The 16,349-nt window shown below is 38.6% G+C and overlaps 1 protein-coding gene across 2 annotated transcripts in view; it reads right to left on the bottom strand.

Annotated features, from left to right (window-relative positions):
* Window positions 1-4,967: 4,967 nt before the first annotated feature.
* Window positions 4,968-16,349, bottom strand: part of BMPR1A (bone morphogenetic protein receptor type 1A) — a 201,243-nt gene continuing 189,861 nt past the window's right edge. For both annotated transcript variants that reach the window (XM_066350274.1, XM_066350273.1), the window contains 3 exons: window positions 10,110-10,285; window positions 8,855-8,985; window positions 4,968-8,770 (listed from right to left, as the gene is read on the bottom strand). In XM_066350274.1, coding sequence (XP_066206371.1) covers window positions 8,645-8,770; window positions 8,855-8,985; window positions 10,110-10,285 — 433 coding nt within the window. In that variant the 3' untranslated portion in view covers window positions 4,968-8,644. The remainder of the gene's footprint in view (window positions 8,771-8,854; window positions 8,986-10,109; window positions 10,286-16,349) is intronic.

Raw genomic sequence — 16,349 nt, 5'->3', positions numbered from 1 at the left:
AATATCAAGTTGAAGCACACTTTATTTTAATACTTCTACAATTAGGGCTCTAAATCAGCACAAATCCTAAAGTTTACGTGATAAATTCCTTATCTCTACTAAGGCATCTAATATCTCTGGGTAGAGACCACCACCGCCTTCTGGTAGACGTCCTGTTACCTCACGCTTCACTTGTAGCATCCTCAACAAGACATCCCTGAGTACACAGTAGGAGCGCACCTCCCCACACCTGAAGGGAAAAGTATTTCAAAGATACCACTGGAAAACAAGAAAGGATACTTCAAACAGGTCAAGAAATTGTAATTCCTAGGAAAAATAGGAAGTAGAAAGGATCAAGTATGAAACAGCAATAGGAAATCATACTTTCAAACATTTAAGCTGGTTGGAAAAATGTGATTTCAGAGGAGTCCACACCCGGCCCGTCAAACACTGGAGGGGATGAGTGGGGGCAGCTGAAGCAGCGCAGTCAGCCCCACCCCCCTGATCTGTGCTAAGCAGCGGGTAGTAGTGGCCGTGGCCTCGAGTTAGAGCAGTGAAGGTCAATGCCGAGTCCCACGATGGGGCAGCTACCGACCCTCTGAGGCAGGATGCTCCCACACCCTGAAGACACTTGTAACCGTACTGAGATCAAGGCCCAAGGGAATCAATTCAGAAACAGGGCTGTAAACCACAACATAATCTCAGAGTAACTCCCAACCTTTATTTCAGATACAGCACAGAAAGGGTGCCTTTCCATACAGTCTATAAACAATGTTTCTTAAATCTCTTCCTCCCCTCCCTGAAGCTCCCCTGATACCCCATCTTGACCCTGAAAACACCCAAAACTCCTGAGCACCAACTCACATCCTCCTCCATCAAGAATCTTCCCCAAACCTGACTTGACTATGAGAGACTTGTGGAGTGTGGAGGAAGTAGAGTCATGGTGTGGGGGAGAGCCTCTTGAGTAGGCAAGAAGAGAGGGAGAATTACTGATATTTGCTCTAACAAACAGCTACTTTCCTACCACTCCCTGATAAAAAGGGAATCAGAGGAACATGGAGCTGTGGTGAGCAGGAACCCACTAACACGGAGTTCAGCAGCGCACTCCAAGTTCCAATCATTTGTGGGAAATTAGCATCATGAACAAGATCCAAAACGCAACACACTAAAGTGTCAGAAATATATAAATCTCTAGAAACAAAACAGAAAATTGCAAACATAAATCTTTGTTATTTGTCACCCAGATCCTAGTCTCTAAATATCATCTCCCCTAAAGGGAACCAGAGAGCCTTTGAGGAAGGGCTGGCCGGGGCAGGGCAAGTAGCAGATGAGCCTGGAACAGCATACTGTGCTAAGAAGGAGTGCTTAAAATTAACAGGCACACAGCCGAAGAGCTCAGGAGCCAGTGTGATGAACAGCCAGTAGCCAAGTCTGGGTCCTTTTGAACATCAGAACAAATGAATCCAATGAATAAAATAAAAATCCATGAGTCCAGAGTGACAGTAAGGAGACACACCCCATGGTGTCCTGATGGGACGCCCTGAGAAACTTTTACTCTAGAAAATGCCATGATCATAACAGGTAAGAGCTGGAGACCTGCTTCAAACTGAAGGAGAATAAGGAGACATGACATAGAAATGCAAGACCTGGACAGAAAATGTCCTCTCAGGGATTCGCTAGAACATCTGGCAGAACCTCAGCAGGGCTGGAGATGACAGTTGCAGATAATTATGGTAGTGTTTCCTTTCTTGCTTTTGATAATTATACATAATTAGTTACATCATAGAATATCCCTGAAGTCTTTAGAGACAGAAGCATAATCTCTGCAATTTACTCCAAGTAGTTTAAAAAAAGGATGTGTATATATGTTGGTATAACACAGATTCGTAAAAGAGCCTTTGTAATTCTTGTACACACACACACACACAGAATGAAAAAGCAATTGTGGCAAAATGTTATGAATCGGTGAAGGGTAAATATAATTTTTTATACTATTTTGCAACATTTCTGGAAGTTGGAAATTATTTCAAAATACAGTTAAAAGTAAAATTTGGATGTTTAAATAAAAAAAAAAACTTAGATGGGCTGAAAAGCAGAAGGTAGGATGTAACATAAGACATGTTGGGAAATTTGGAAGAAACACCCAGGAGATAGTATTACTAGTAGTTCTAGAATGAGGAAAGTAAAAGAGAAGAAATAAAGAAATAATGGAAGAAAAGTTCCCAGAAGCAAGGAAAGATAAAAAAGAACCCAATTAGGCATGACCAGGCAGTGGTGCAGTGGATCAAGCATCAGATTGGGATGCAGAGGAGTCAGCTTCGAAACCCAAGGTCACTGGCTTGAGTGTGGAATCAGACATGACCCCATGGTCTCTGGCTTTAGCCCGAAGATTGCTGGCTTGAAGCCCAAGGTTGCTGGCATGAGTCCAAGGTGATTGGCTTGAGCAAGGGGTCATTTGGTCTGCTGGAGCCCCCCAGTCAAGATACATATGAAAAAGCAATCAATGAACAACTAAGGTGCCACAACAACAAGTTGATGCTTCTCTCTCTCCCTTCCTGTTTCTCTCTCTTGTGTGCTAAAAAAAAATAAATAATAAACAAACTGAATTAGATGTGCACATTTCTTGGTGCTGAATGACCCTGGAATATCTTCAGAATCAGTCCCTCTCCAGCTGAAATGCCAGCAAAGAATGAGGGCAGAACCCTAATAAACACGGCTTTGTAAGTGCTCGGCCGAAATGCCTCCCACCACAGTGCAGGTCTTTTCTGCCACAGCCTTCCCATTCTTCTTGTCCTGTTTTCCACCACTCACTGGGATTGCAGTACAACCGAGGAACAGAAAAGCAACAGATGGAGTTCACCAACCTGAGTCAGCAACCTGATTCTAAATTTGTTTTAAAAAATGGCTTTCCCCTAAAAACAAACAAAAGGCCCTTTAGCTTGAAAATATTTTCAACATAAGCATGTCACATTGACTTTTACATATTGGCAACGTTTCAGGTTCCTTGTATAAAGTTTAGGCTCTGAGTGGACAAGGGGGCACTGGAGCATATAGTCACCATCTTGTCTTCCAAGCACACGTGACACTCCAAGAGTGCAAGAAATTGGACAAAGACCAGGAAGGTCAAGTTCTGAGGAGTAATAGGTAGGCCATGCATATTCCATCTAAATATGAGAATCATCACCTGAAAGGGTAATTCTGGATTAACCTTTCATCCCTAGTCTCTGCCTTTATCTGAAATATTTTTTGTATGCACCTATGCACTTGAACCAAGTCTCCTCCCCCTGACTCCCAGCCTCAGGCTACCTGCCCATTTCTGCTTGTGCCTTGAGCTCACAGAATTTAACTGCCACGGCTAGAACAGTGCCATTGCCATTAGGTGGTCTCTGCCGACACCACCGGCTGGCCCCCTTCAGTGGGCCACAACCATCTCTTCAGGGCTGTACCTGCTCCAGGGGCTGACATAAAGCTTTGTGGGAATGTCAGCTGACTGAACAGTGTCAAGTGCCAGAGATGTCCATGCACCAGCAACAGGCAGATAAGTATTTCTGTAAATGAATGCAGACTGAACTAAATTAGTGTTTGACTGAAACTCCCAACAAGGGTCAGACAACTCTGAAGAGAGTGTCTTCATTTCTTTGTCACTGTAGTACTACTACTAAAATAGTAGTAAAGATACCTTGAAAACACTCTTCCATGCCAACATAATACATTCAAAAAACATACTCTTTCAACTGACCAATTACACTAGGAAGGAAAAATGAATATATTTATCCAGTTTTGGGGTCGGCCTTGTATGTTTTTACATGGAAGGAAAGCCAGGCAGCATTGACGAAGCCCAGAGACCCGACTTCACCAAGCTGTACTGTCTCAGGAAACCGTCTCCTCTGACACCGAATGGGGTTCCCATGTGGAATCTGTACAGGCTTCCCCCCAAAAGCTTTTTTGTGGGGGAGACATCAACTAGTCCCCACACTTTTATGATTTAACAGGTTCAACTCCCTAAGAAAGGCAGCACCAGGCACCCTGACCGACTGCACTTAGAGGACACAGCGCCAGCGTTCTGACAGAGGGGTCTGGCTGCGCTCCCGGAGAGCTGCCCTTGCCTCCCTGCGGGGTGAGCTGTCGCAGGTCTGCCGTGGCCGGAGGGACCATCACACTAAGTAAAGGAGCCAGTCACAGGACCAAGGCCTGGCACTAAGCTGGCTGGAAGAGCAGAGACGTGGAAGAACCTCCCTGCCCAGGTAGAGAACACTATTACACTGCGAGTGGGGGTGTGAATGAGAAATCCTCTGGGTAGCATTACTTGTTAAGAGCTTTAGATCCCCCCCAATCTTAACCAAACTTTTAAAAAGTTCATATTTACTAGCCCATTTTAAGAAAGGTAAAGTAAGTAAATAAACAAAGATTTATGTATAATGATGTTCAATGCATCGACTACATTTTCTAAAACAATGGAAGATGACCCAAATATCCCATCAGGAATTAAAAAATAAATTATTACATATGCTTGATGGATTACATATTTTTTTAAAATTATGCTTTCACTGTCTACATAGTGACATATTATGATCTTAATATTATAGAAAAATGCAGCAGAAACAGATGGAAAAGAAACATTCAGATGTAAATAATGGTAACATCTGGCAATAGAATTTTTGAATGATTTTGCTTTTTTATTCTTTTCTATGTTTTCCAAGAGTTCTGCAAGAAGTACATATTTTTAGAACTAGAAAAAGAATTTTTGAAAAGAAAAGCCACCTTTATTATAACAGGTTTATGGCTTCTCTGTCAACACAAAGGAAAGGTGTGTGTGTGTGTGTGTGTGGTCACTTACCTTGCCCCATGATCGCTTGGTTCTGGGGTTCAGGTCCCTGCAGTGCTAACCTCAGGGACATGTGTATGCTCACTCAATGACTTTTTTATAGAGTCTCACAGATATGTATTCTAATAACACAGTGCGAGCATCACAAAACACATCACTAAAGTATACTAAAATAAGGTTATTTACTTAAAAATGATACATTGGATGTAATCTATATCTAGAACAAAGCAATTAATGGTAAACTGAATAAGGCCCCTTTAAGCTAGATGCTGTACAAAATACATTAAGTGTGTTACATAGCAAAGATGAAGCTGTATTTTTGGTGTTGTTGTACAATTGCATAATAGAACGTTTAACCCTTCTGTCAATGTCTATATACAACTTCCCTAGATAAGCTATAATGGTATTTTCATTTTATACAATATATAATACATTTTAGTTTTTAAATGGGCAGGGACTACAGTCCCTAAAAGGGCTTAAATAATTCCACTGAAAGCATAGTGCAGAGCACAATCCAAAATTACAATACATTTAATCCCTTGCAGAAGCAGTGTTCGCATGCTCTCCTGTGGGCGACCGCTGCAGGTGGCTTCCCTGGACGCTGCCCTCCATTTAATTTGCTTCTATGAACCTCTGTTGTCTGCAGTTTTCACTGTGACTCTCCTAACAGCACTGAGGCCAGAAAATGAACTGCTACATTATTATTTTAACACAAGCAAATAATAAATATTACCACTTTTAAACAGGACAAGAGCAGCAACCATCCTTTTTTAAAAAAATTAGTATTTCTGCTGTTGAAATTATTTTAGATGTTTACAAACATTTCAAAACCACATATTTAAAAAGAAATATAAGTGACTTATCCCTGGAATAAATTATTTGATATCAAATTTCATCATGGGCCAACTTAGACAAATGATTCTTTAAAAATTGTATTGCATTTTTGTTTTCAACAGAAGCAAAAAATCGGGGGGGGGGGACTTGCCCTTTTTTGAGTAAATAACAAATCTGGCACATTCTAGAAAAATATGTATAGTTTTCAAAAACTGTAAGTCACTTTCTAAGTTTACAAGTACTTCTGGACATTGGAAGGGCAACATGATATGTTGATTGAAATATCTTTTGTGAAAGTATTTCCAGAGAACTGATTCCAATTTTGTATTTCAGAACCTTGTTCAGTAGGACAGCACCGGGCAAGCTTAGGATAAATACACTGAAGCCAATTCTAATGTGCCCTAATTCTAGGCATATTTACCAGCATAAAAATAATTCATAAGAAGCATTTTCTTTGAGGGTTAACTTTTGTTATATTCTGGTACCTTTGGGGTTTTGATTTTGTTTTAATTATTTAAAGGGATGACAAACAGAAGCCACACATTTTTAAAATGCTAAATTATGAGACCAAATTATGGTTTCCAGAGTTTTTTACAAATTAACTAGGGTACTGGATAATACTTCCTCCTCTTACTCTTAATATTTCACTTACTGGCTGAACTTAGACATTTAAGAGTAAAAATAAGAAGAGAAGTTTCATGCAACTTTTTATAGACTTTAGGATTTCAAATGTCATCATTTCCTTTTAAAAAACCATGTTATAGTTTATACTGAAAAAGTCTCTAACATTGACTCTTGATATCACTTTTAATAGAGTAATTTCATTTAAAAATCATTATATGGGCTTTATATGTTATCTGTAATGCTTTGCTTCCACATACTATTTTAACTTTTTAAAGATAGAGCTTGCCTTTTCTAACATATTTTCTTTATTATTAAGATGATAAATGACTTTGAAGATTTATAGTTTATCAAATAAAAAAATAAATCAAGATTAACTTTAGCCTAAGTAGATCAGAGCTCATAAGTATTCTTAAATTACATGGCAATAATAAAAATATCTATAACTGTCACTATAAGAGATGGTGAAAACATTCTGAAAGAGCAAGTTACTGGCTATTACCAATATGTAATTTAGTTATCTCGATGAACATTTCAAACTTAATTACCTTAGATAAAAATTATTAAATTTAGTCAAAATTGTTAGAGCCAACTTTTAAATTTGTAAAATCTGATGTACAAATATATTAGTTCCATCCTGAAGTGTCAAATTTTCTGTAATGAATGGATTCATGCTCTGATTCCCCCCTTAGTGTTATTATGACCATGTTGTTATATAATCACATTTATTTTATGCTATGTTCAAAGAACACTGTCTCACTCTGTGTGCCTATGAGGTTTTATTCCCCCCAGAATTAAGACATTGATATTTAAAAGGCATTACAGAAGCATACAATTAAGTAAATCAGAATTATTCCTTGGAATAAGGCATCCATAACATCTGTAGCACTTTCTTGAATAACAGCTAGACAGTGTAGACATAGGTACTGACTAAATACTCAACTTTTGTGCCTGACTTTCATTGTTTTCACAAGTTATGGGACAGAAATCATAAAAATAAAAATCTCAAATGATTTAACTGTCTAAAACAGTTGTTGATAAATTTGTATCAGCTCTGAAATAAAAATTTCTAATTAAAGGATCCTAAGGAAAACTGAGATAGTATCTTAATAAAGTCTGTGCCTCAAGTTCCCAAACTCTTAGGTTTAGTACTTTGAATGCATTAGTTCTAAACATTCATATGTGGTTCTACTTTATAACGCTTTCTTCTGATAACCTTTTATTTTTTCTTCCCTTAAGGATGGGATGTGAGGTACATGTGAGCTGGTTTCTACAGTATGAATGAATATATGTACACATATAAAATATGGCTGTAAAATAAGCAGGTGATTTTCAAATAAAGCACATTACACACAAAATATAAATAACTTCCCTTTTAAAGTTACTGAGAATAAAGAATACAGAACATGGTTATAGGCACTTAACATCACTATCAAATGCAGTAATTACTAATGCACTTCAATAAGAAGTGTTTTCTTTACAAGGTTCATGGCATTGGAAGCTCCAACTTTGGATATGATGCTTTCTATGACAAAACTAATAATAATTACAAAAAAAAAAAAAAGAAAAGGGAAGATGGTGGTGGGAGGAAAACTGTCAAAATTTCCAGGCACTTCAAACTTCTTTTGGCCTTTATATCAACTTTTATGTGAAAAAATAAAGGTAGTGGAAAGCTAGCTCACTTTCAAGGTAAATGGCTTTTATGTGACTGGTGAATCTTGGTCAGATCATGCATTGTTAAAGCACAAAACCAACAGCCACTAATATCTTCCTGTGTATTAATAAATTATATTTTCTTCTAATTCAAATGGCAGCAGAGAAATTGTGGTGTGTGTGTGTGTGTGTGTGTGTGTGTGTGTACATACACACACAATTATCAAGGCATGACCAACCACCTATCATAAACTAAGCAGTATCCCAGATTATTGTCCATAGGCTGTTTATAAAGGTAGAATAAAGATTAAGTTTTCTCAGGTAGAAGGCAAGGGTATTATTTCTCCATCTTTGCTTAATTCATTTATCTTCTTAAGGCTTTCACAGAAAGCACCAATTCATGAACAGGTAATTCCGTACCCAGAGTCTGATTGGAGACTTAGTAATCAGAATTGGAGTCTTGATGCAGTTCATAAAAACCCAATTTAAAAAAGGCATCAAAAACCACACTTTAAGTAAAGCTGTCCATATATAAAGAACGAAGTTTTTAGAAGTTCTCAGCTTATATTCTACAGAGTACTGAAAGGTTTACTATCATTAGCAGCCTGTGAAGGTGTAGTGAAGAAGGAGTCTGAGAGCCACGTTAGCATCCTTATTCTACTTGAACTTCACCCATTCCTTGGGTGAAAATAGTTCTGTAGTCCAGAATTTCTCCTCACGATCGCTGAACTGTCAAATCTTTACATCCTGGGATTCAACCATCTTGGCAAGTGTCTTCTTGATCCTCAGAGCTGTAAGTCTGGAGGCTGGATTGTGGGCCCAGCATTCTGACATTAGCTTCAAAACTGCTCGTAGACACTGAAAAGTAAGCAGAATGCCATGAGCAGGTAAAGTCTTTGGCAACACTCACAGATCTCTTCCTTGGGACTGAGTTTCACTTACTTCGTCACTGTTCCATCGATTAGACACAATTGGCCGCAAACGTTTGACACACACGATCTCACGCATATCTTCAAAGGATGGATCATTGGGTACCATGTTGTAATATGGCAACTGGTACTCTTCTACTATCCCTGCAGGGAGAAAACAGAGTGGGCACACAAGCGGGGACTAGACAACACATAACAGTCTACACAGCCTCTCTTACTATGGGAGCAAAACCAATTCCCACATAAAGAAGAAAAAATTAGAGTAGATGATTCACTTTTAATAGTAAATGCATGCGGTTCTCTCTCTCTCTTTAATGTCTAATATTTTCCCAAGTCTATCAGGGTCCCCATCACAGCTGTGGACATACCAATATGCAAAAAAAAAAAAAAGCAAGGTAAAAACTCACCCTAAATTTTAATCTAATTTATTTCTATAATTGTTCCTATTAACAAATGTAGTAAAAAGACAGCAAGGCATGCAGAAAAGAGACCGAGACTGCTCTCCTTAAAGGCCTACCTAAAGGGCTGGCCCTTGGCTGGTGTCTGGGAACTTGCCTGGTAAGCAACTCCCTAAATGATGATAATGGCTCACTGTGCCTAGACTATGTGCACAGACATGGTTTATGCTGAACACCTGCTTTCTTTCTAAGAGTCTGGCATTTTGGTACACTCTAGGCAGAGGGTGCCTATGTGGCTAGCTAGTAACTTCCCTGGATGACCATATTTCACACACTAGCACAACACATTGGTGGAATTAAGTGCCTCCTTTGAGACTTCGCTAGAAGAGGATATTGGACACCTGTGTACGATTTCCTCTGAACTTTGCCCCTTGTACCTTTTCCCTTTGCTGATTTTGCTTTCTATCCTTTCACTATAATAATAAATTTCAGCTGTGAAGACAATATATGCTGAGTTCTGTGAGTCTCTTCTAGTGAAATCACAGAATCTAGGAGTGGTCTAGGGCAGTGCTTTTCAACCTCTTTACACTTGGGGACCAGTGAAAATAGAATTATTTCAGGGACTGCAAAGGCAGAAATCACCCTGAGCATAAGTGAATTCAACTAAGATCACAGAGTCTATAATCTTCATACAATATCAGGGTGATTAATTCTCTTGTGGAACGACACGAAATTTCTGGAGGACAGGTCTGGGACCAGTGTTACACTGGTCTATAGGATCCTTAACAACTAAATTACGTAGTAGGAGCTGTTATATTCTCAATGATGAGGATGTGAAGACAACCAGAAACACACTCCCTGAACTCCTACCTCCTGTGATACAACGTCGAGCCATTTCCCAAATGATGAGGCCAAAGCTGTAGATGTCTGCCATGATGTAGGGCTGGAAGTGGTTTTTATTCAGGCTCTCATCCAGCACCTCTGGAGCCATGTACCGCTTGGTACCCACCCTGGTATTCAAGGGCACATCAACTTCATTTGTGTCGCTGAAACAGAAGATAGATAATGTCCAGGTTGATGGTTAAGAACAAAGTTTTTCTTACATTTTTGTTATATTTTGTAAAAGTCAGTCTCTCTCTCTCTACACACACACACACCACACAAATCTATCTATCTATCTATCGATCTATAATTTCTATACTTTTATCAGAAATCATTGGGGCCAGATGTATTTTAAATTTAGCATCTTTCATATTTTAAAAGAGTAATATACTTTTTTTTTATAAGTAAATTTTTATTAATGTTGATGGGGTGACATCAATAAATCAGGATACATATATTCAAAGAAAACATGTCCAGGTTTTCTTGTCATTCAATTATGTTGCATACCCATCACCCAAAGTTAGATTGTCCTCTGTCACCTTCTATCTAGTTTTCTTTGTGCCCCAACCCCTCCCTCTTCCCCTCTCACTCCTTCCCTCCCACACCCCCCTCCCCCCCACCCCTGGTAACCACCACACTCTTGTCCATGTCTCTTAGTCTCGTTTTTATGTCCCACCAATGTATGGAATCATGTAGTTCTTGTTTTTTTCTGATTTAGTTATTTCACTCCGTATAGTGTTATCAAGATCCCACCATTTTGTAAATGATCTGATGTCATTTCTTTTTTTTTTTCTTTTTTAAAATTTTATTCATTTTTTAAATTCATTTTAGAGAGGAAAGAGAAAGGGAGAGAGACAGAGAGGGAGAGAGAGACAGAGAGAGAAAGTGGGAAGGAGCTGGAAGCATCAACTCCCATATGTGCCTTGACCAGGCAAGCCCAGGGTTTCGAACCGGTGACCTCAGCATTTCCAGGTCGACACTTTATCCACTGCACCACCACAGGTCAGGCCAATGTCATCATTTCTTATGGCTGAGCAGTATTCCATAGTGTGTATGTGCCACATCTTCTTTATCCAGTCTTCTATTGAAGGGCTTTTTGGTTGTTTCCATGTCTTGGCCACTGTGAACAATGCTGCAATGAACTTAGGGCTGCATGTGTCTTTACGTATCAATGTTTCTGAGTTTTTGGGGTATATACCAGTAGAGGGATTGCTGGGTCATAAGGTAGTTCTATTTTCAGTTTTTTGAAGAACCGCCATACTTTCTTCTGTAATGGTTGCACTACTTTACAGTCCCACCAACAGTGGATGAGGGTTCCTTTTTCTCCACAGCCTCTCCAACATTTGCTATTACCTGTCTTGTTGATAATAGCTAATCTAACAGGTGTGAGGTGGTATCTCATTGTAGTTTTGCTTTGCATTTCTCTAATAACTAATGAAAATGAGCATCTTTTCATATATCTGTTGGCCATTTGTATTTCTTCCTGGGAGAAGTGTCTGTTCATGTCCTCTTCCCATTTTTTATTGGATTGTTTGTTGTTGAGTTTTATGAGTTCTTTGTAAATTTTGGATATTAGGCCCTTATCTGAGCTGTTGTTTGAAAATATCATTTCCCATTTAGTTGGCCGTCTGTTTATTTTCTTGTCAGTTTCTCTTGCTGAGCAAAAACTTTTTAGTCTGATGTAGTCCCATTCATTTATCTTTGCCTTCACTTCTCTTGCCTTTGGAGTCAAATTCATAAAATGCTCTTTAAAACCCAGGTCCATGAGTTTAGTACCTATGTCTTCTTCTATGTACTTTATTGTTTCAGGTCTTATATTGAGGTCTTTGATCCATTTTGAATTAATTTTCGTACAAGGGGACAAGCTGTAGTCGAGTTTCATTCTTTTGCATGTGGCTTTCCAGTTTTCCCAGCACCATTTGTTGAAGAGGCTTGCTTTTCTCCATTGTGGGTTGTTGGCCCCTTTATCCAAAATTATTTGACCATATATATATGGTTTCATTTCTGGACTTTCTATTCTGTTTCATTGGTCTGAGTGTCTATTTTTCTGCCAATACCATGCAGTTTTGATTGTTGTGGCCCTATAATATAGTTTGAAGTCAGGTATTGTAATGCCCCCAGCTTCATTCTTTTCCCTTAGGATTGCTTTGGCTAATTGGGGTTTTTTATAGTTCCATATAAATCTGATGATTTTTTGTTCCATTTCTTTAAAGAATGTCATAGAAATTTTGATGGGAATTGCATTAAATTTATAGATTGCTTTGGGTAATATGGCCATTTTGATTATATTTATTCTTCCTATCCACGAACAAGGAATATTTTTCCATCTCGCTGTATCTTTTTCGATTTCCCTTAACAATGCTTTGTAGTTTTCGTTATATAGGTCCTTTACATTCTTTGTTATGTTTGTTCCTAGGTATTTTGTTGTTGTTGTTGCAATCGTGAAGGGGATTATTTTTTTGAGTTCGTTTTCTAATATTTCATTGTTGGCATATAGAAAGGCTATGGACTTTTGTATGTTAATTTTGTATCCTGCGACCTTACTGTATTGGTTTATTGTTTCTAGTAATCTTTCTGTGGAGTCTTTGGGGTTTTCGATGTTTAGGATCATATCATCTGCAAAAGGTGATACCTTCTTCTTTTCCAATATGGATGCATTATTTCTTTCTCTTGTCTGATTGCTCTGGCCAGAACTTCTAGTACCATGTTAAATAAGAGTGGAGAGAGTGGACAACCCTGTCTTGTTCCTGATTTAAGGTGGAAAGTCCTCAGTTTTATGCCATTTAATATGATGTTGGCTGATGGTTTATCATATATGGCCTTTATCATGTTGAGATATTTTCCTTCTATACCCATTTTGTTGAGTGTCTTAAACATAAAGTTGTGTTGTATTTTATCGAATGCCTTTTCTGCATCTGTTGAGAAGATCATGTGATTTTTGTTCTTTGTTTTGTTGATATGGTGTATTACATTAACCGTTTTATGTATGTTGAACCATCCTTGAGATTCTGGGATGAATCCCACTTGATCATGATGTATTATTTTTTTAATATGTTGTTGTACTTGATTTGCCAGTATTTTGTTTAGTATTTTAGCATCTGTATTCATTAGAGATATTGGTGTGTAGTTCTTTTTTTTGTGCTGTCCTTGCCAGGTTTCGGTATGAGGGTTATGTTGGCCTCATAAAATGTGTTTGGAAGTATTGCTTCTTCTTCAATTTTTTGGAAGACTTTGAGTAGAATAGGAACCAAGTCTTCTTTGAATGTTTGATAGAATTCGCTAGTATAACCGTCTGGGCCTGGACTTTTATTTTGGGGGAGGTTCTTAATAGTTTTTTATATTTCCTCCCTGCTAATCGGTCTGTTTAGGCTTTCTGCTTCTTCATGACTCAGTCTAGGAAGGTTGTATTGTTCTAGGAATTTATCCATTTCTTCTAGATTGCTGAATTTGGTGGCATATAGTTTTTCGTAGTATTCTACCATAATTCTTTGTATATCTATGATGTCTGTGGTGATTTCTCCTCTTTCATTTTGGATTTTGTTTATATGAGTCCTTTCTCTTATTTCCTTGGTGAGTCTTGTCAAGGGTTTGTCAATTTTGTTGATCTTTTCAAAGAACCAGCTCCTTGTTTTATTAATTTTTTCTATAGTTTTTCTGTTCTCTATTTCATTTATTTCTGTTCTGATTTTTATTATTTCCTTTCTTCAGCTGGTTTTGGGTTGTCTTTGTTCTTCTTTTTCTAGTTCCTTAAGGTGTGAAGTTAAGTGGTTCACTTGGGCTCTCTCTTGTTTGTTCATATAGGCCTGAAGTGATATGAACTTCCCTCTTATTACTGTTTTTGCTGCATCCCAGAGATTCTGATATGTCATACTGTCATTTTCATTTGTCTGTATATATCTTTTGGTCTCTGCGTTTATTTCTTCTTTGACCCATTCATTTTTTTTTTTTTTTTTTTACATTTTTATTTATTTGTTCATTTTAGAGAGGAGAGGGAGAGACAGAGGGAGAGAGAAGAGAGACAGAGAGAGAGAAGGGGGCAGGAGTTGGAAGCATCAACTCCCATATGTCCCTTGACCAGGCAAGCCCAGGGTTTCGAACCGGCACCCTCAGCATTTCCAGGTCAACGCTTTATCCACTGCGCCACCACAGGTCAGGCTGACCCATTCATTTTTTTAAAAGTATGTTGTTTAGTTTCCACATTTTTGTGGGGTTTTTCCTCTTTTTTGCTGTTGAATTCTAGTTTCAAGGCTTTATGATCAGAAAATATGCTTGGTACAATTTCAATTTTTCTGAATTTGCTGATGTTATTTTTGTGGCCCAACATATGGTCAATTCTTGAGAATGATCCATGTATACTGGAGAAAAAAGTATACTCAGTCACTTTGGGATGAAATGTCCTGTAGATGTCTATCATATCCAGGTGCTCTAGTGTTTCGTTTAAGGCCAATATATCTTTATTGATTCTCTGTTTGGATGACTGATCTATAGTCGTCAGCGGTGTATTGAGGTCTCCAAGTATGTTTGTATTTTTGTCAGTTTTTGTTTTTAGGTCAATAAGTAGCTGTCTTATATATTTTGGTGCTCCTTGGTTTGGTGCATATATATTAAGGATTGTTATGTCTTCTTGATTCAGTGTCCCCTTAATCATTATGAAATGACCATTTTTGTCTCTGAGTACTTTTGCTGTCTTGTAGTCAGCATTATTAGATATGAGTATTGCTACACCTGCTTTTTTTTTGAATGTTATTTGCTTGGAGTATTGTTTTCCAGCCTTTCACTTTGAATTTGTTTTTATCCTTGTTGCTTAGATGTGTTTCTTGTAGGCAGCATACAGTTGGATTTTCTTTTTTAATCCATTCTGCTACTCTGTGTCTTTTTTTTTTTTTTTTGTATCTTTTTTTCTGAAGCTGGAAACGGGGCGAGACAGTCAGACAGACTCCCGCATGTGCCCGACCGGGATCCACCCGGCACACCCACCAGGGGCGACGCTCTGCCCACCAGGGGGCGATGCTCTGCCCCTCCGGGGCATCGCTCCGTCGCAACCAGAGCCACTCTAGCACCTGGGGCAGAGGCCAAGGAGCCATCCCCAGTGCCCGGGCCATCCTTGCTCCAATGGAGCTTGGCTGCGGGAGGGGAAGAGAGAGACAGAGAGGAAGGAGGGGGTGGGGATGGAGAAGCAAATGGGCGCCTCTCCTATGTGCCCTGGCCGGGGATCGAACCCGGGTTCCCCGCACGCCAGGCCGACGCTCTACCGTTGAACAAACCGGCCAGGGCCTACTCTGTGTCTTTTTATTGGTGAGTTTAATCCATTTACATTTAGTGTAATTATTGACACTTGTGGATTCCCTATTGCCATTTTATAAATTGCTTTCTGTTAGTTTTGAATCTTGTTTGAGTCTTCTCTTTTGTTTTTCTATCCTTTGTTTTTGTTTGTATTCCATACTTCTTTCCTCTGTTGCTACCTTTTTTATACTAAGTCATGTGCTTCTGTGGTGGTTTTTTCAAGGGTGGTTACCATTAAGTAATGAAAAGGGTACCTACCATATTCATTGTAGTACCCTGTAGTACCCTATCTTGTGAGTGTTTCTGCACTTCATTGTCCTTTGCTACTGTTAATCTCTGTCCTCTCCCCTTTTTTTTTTTTGCTTTTGTTGTCACAGTTTAAGTTTGGTTTTATTGTGTTCTTGGTGGAGCTTTTACTTGTGGTTTTGTTCTGTTTTGTTCTTTGGATCTGGATGGAAAACCCCCTTTAGTATTTCCTGGAGTGGGGGTTTTCTGATGATAAATTTCCTCATCTTTTCTGTATTTGTGAATATTTTTATTTCTCCTTTGTACTTGAAGGATATCTTTGATGGGTCTAGTATTCTTGGCTGAAAGTTCCTCTCTTTCAGGGCTTTAAATATTTGGGATCCACTCTCTTCTAGCTTGTCGAGTTTCTTCTGAAAAATCTGATGATAATCTAATAGGCCTTCCTTTATATGTTGTATTTTTCTTTTCCCTGGGTGCCTTGAGAATTTTTTCTTTGTTGTTGGTTTGTGCCATTTTCATTATGATGTGCCTTGGAGTAGGTTTGTTGTGGTTAAGAAAACTCGGTGTTCTGTTTGCTTCTTGAATTTGAGGCTTTAGTTCTTTCCACAGGCTTGGGAAGTTCTCATCTATTATTTGTTTGAATATATTCTCCATTCCATTTTCTCTCTCTTCTCCCTCTGATATACCTATTATTCTTAT

The sequence above is a fragment of the Saccopteryx leptura genome, chromosome 9 (genome assembly GCF_036850995.1).
Source record: "Saccopteryx leptura isolate mSacLep1 chromosome 9, mSacLep1_pri_phased_curated, whole genome shotgun sequence".
NCBI classification, from domain to species: domain Eukaryota; kingdom Metazoa; phylum Chordata; class Mammalia; order Chiroptera; family Emballonuridae; genus Saccopteryx; species Saccopteryx leptura.
Note: the sequence above shows the minus strand (reverse complement) of the source record. Positions and strands in the feature narration are given on the sequence as shown.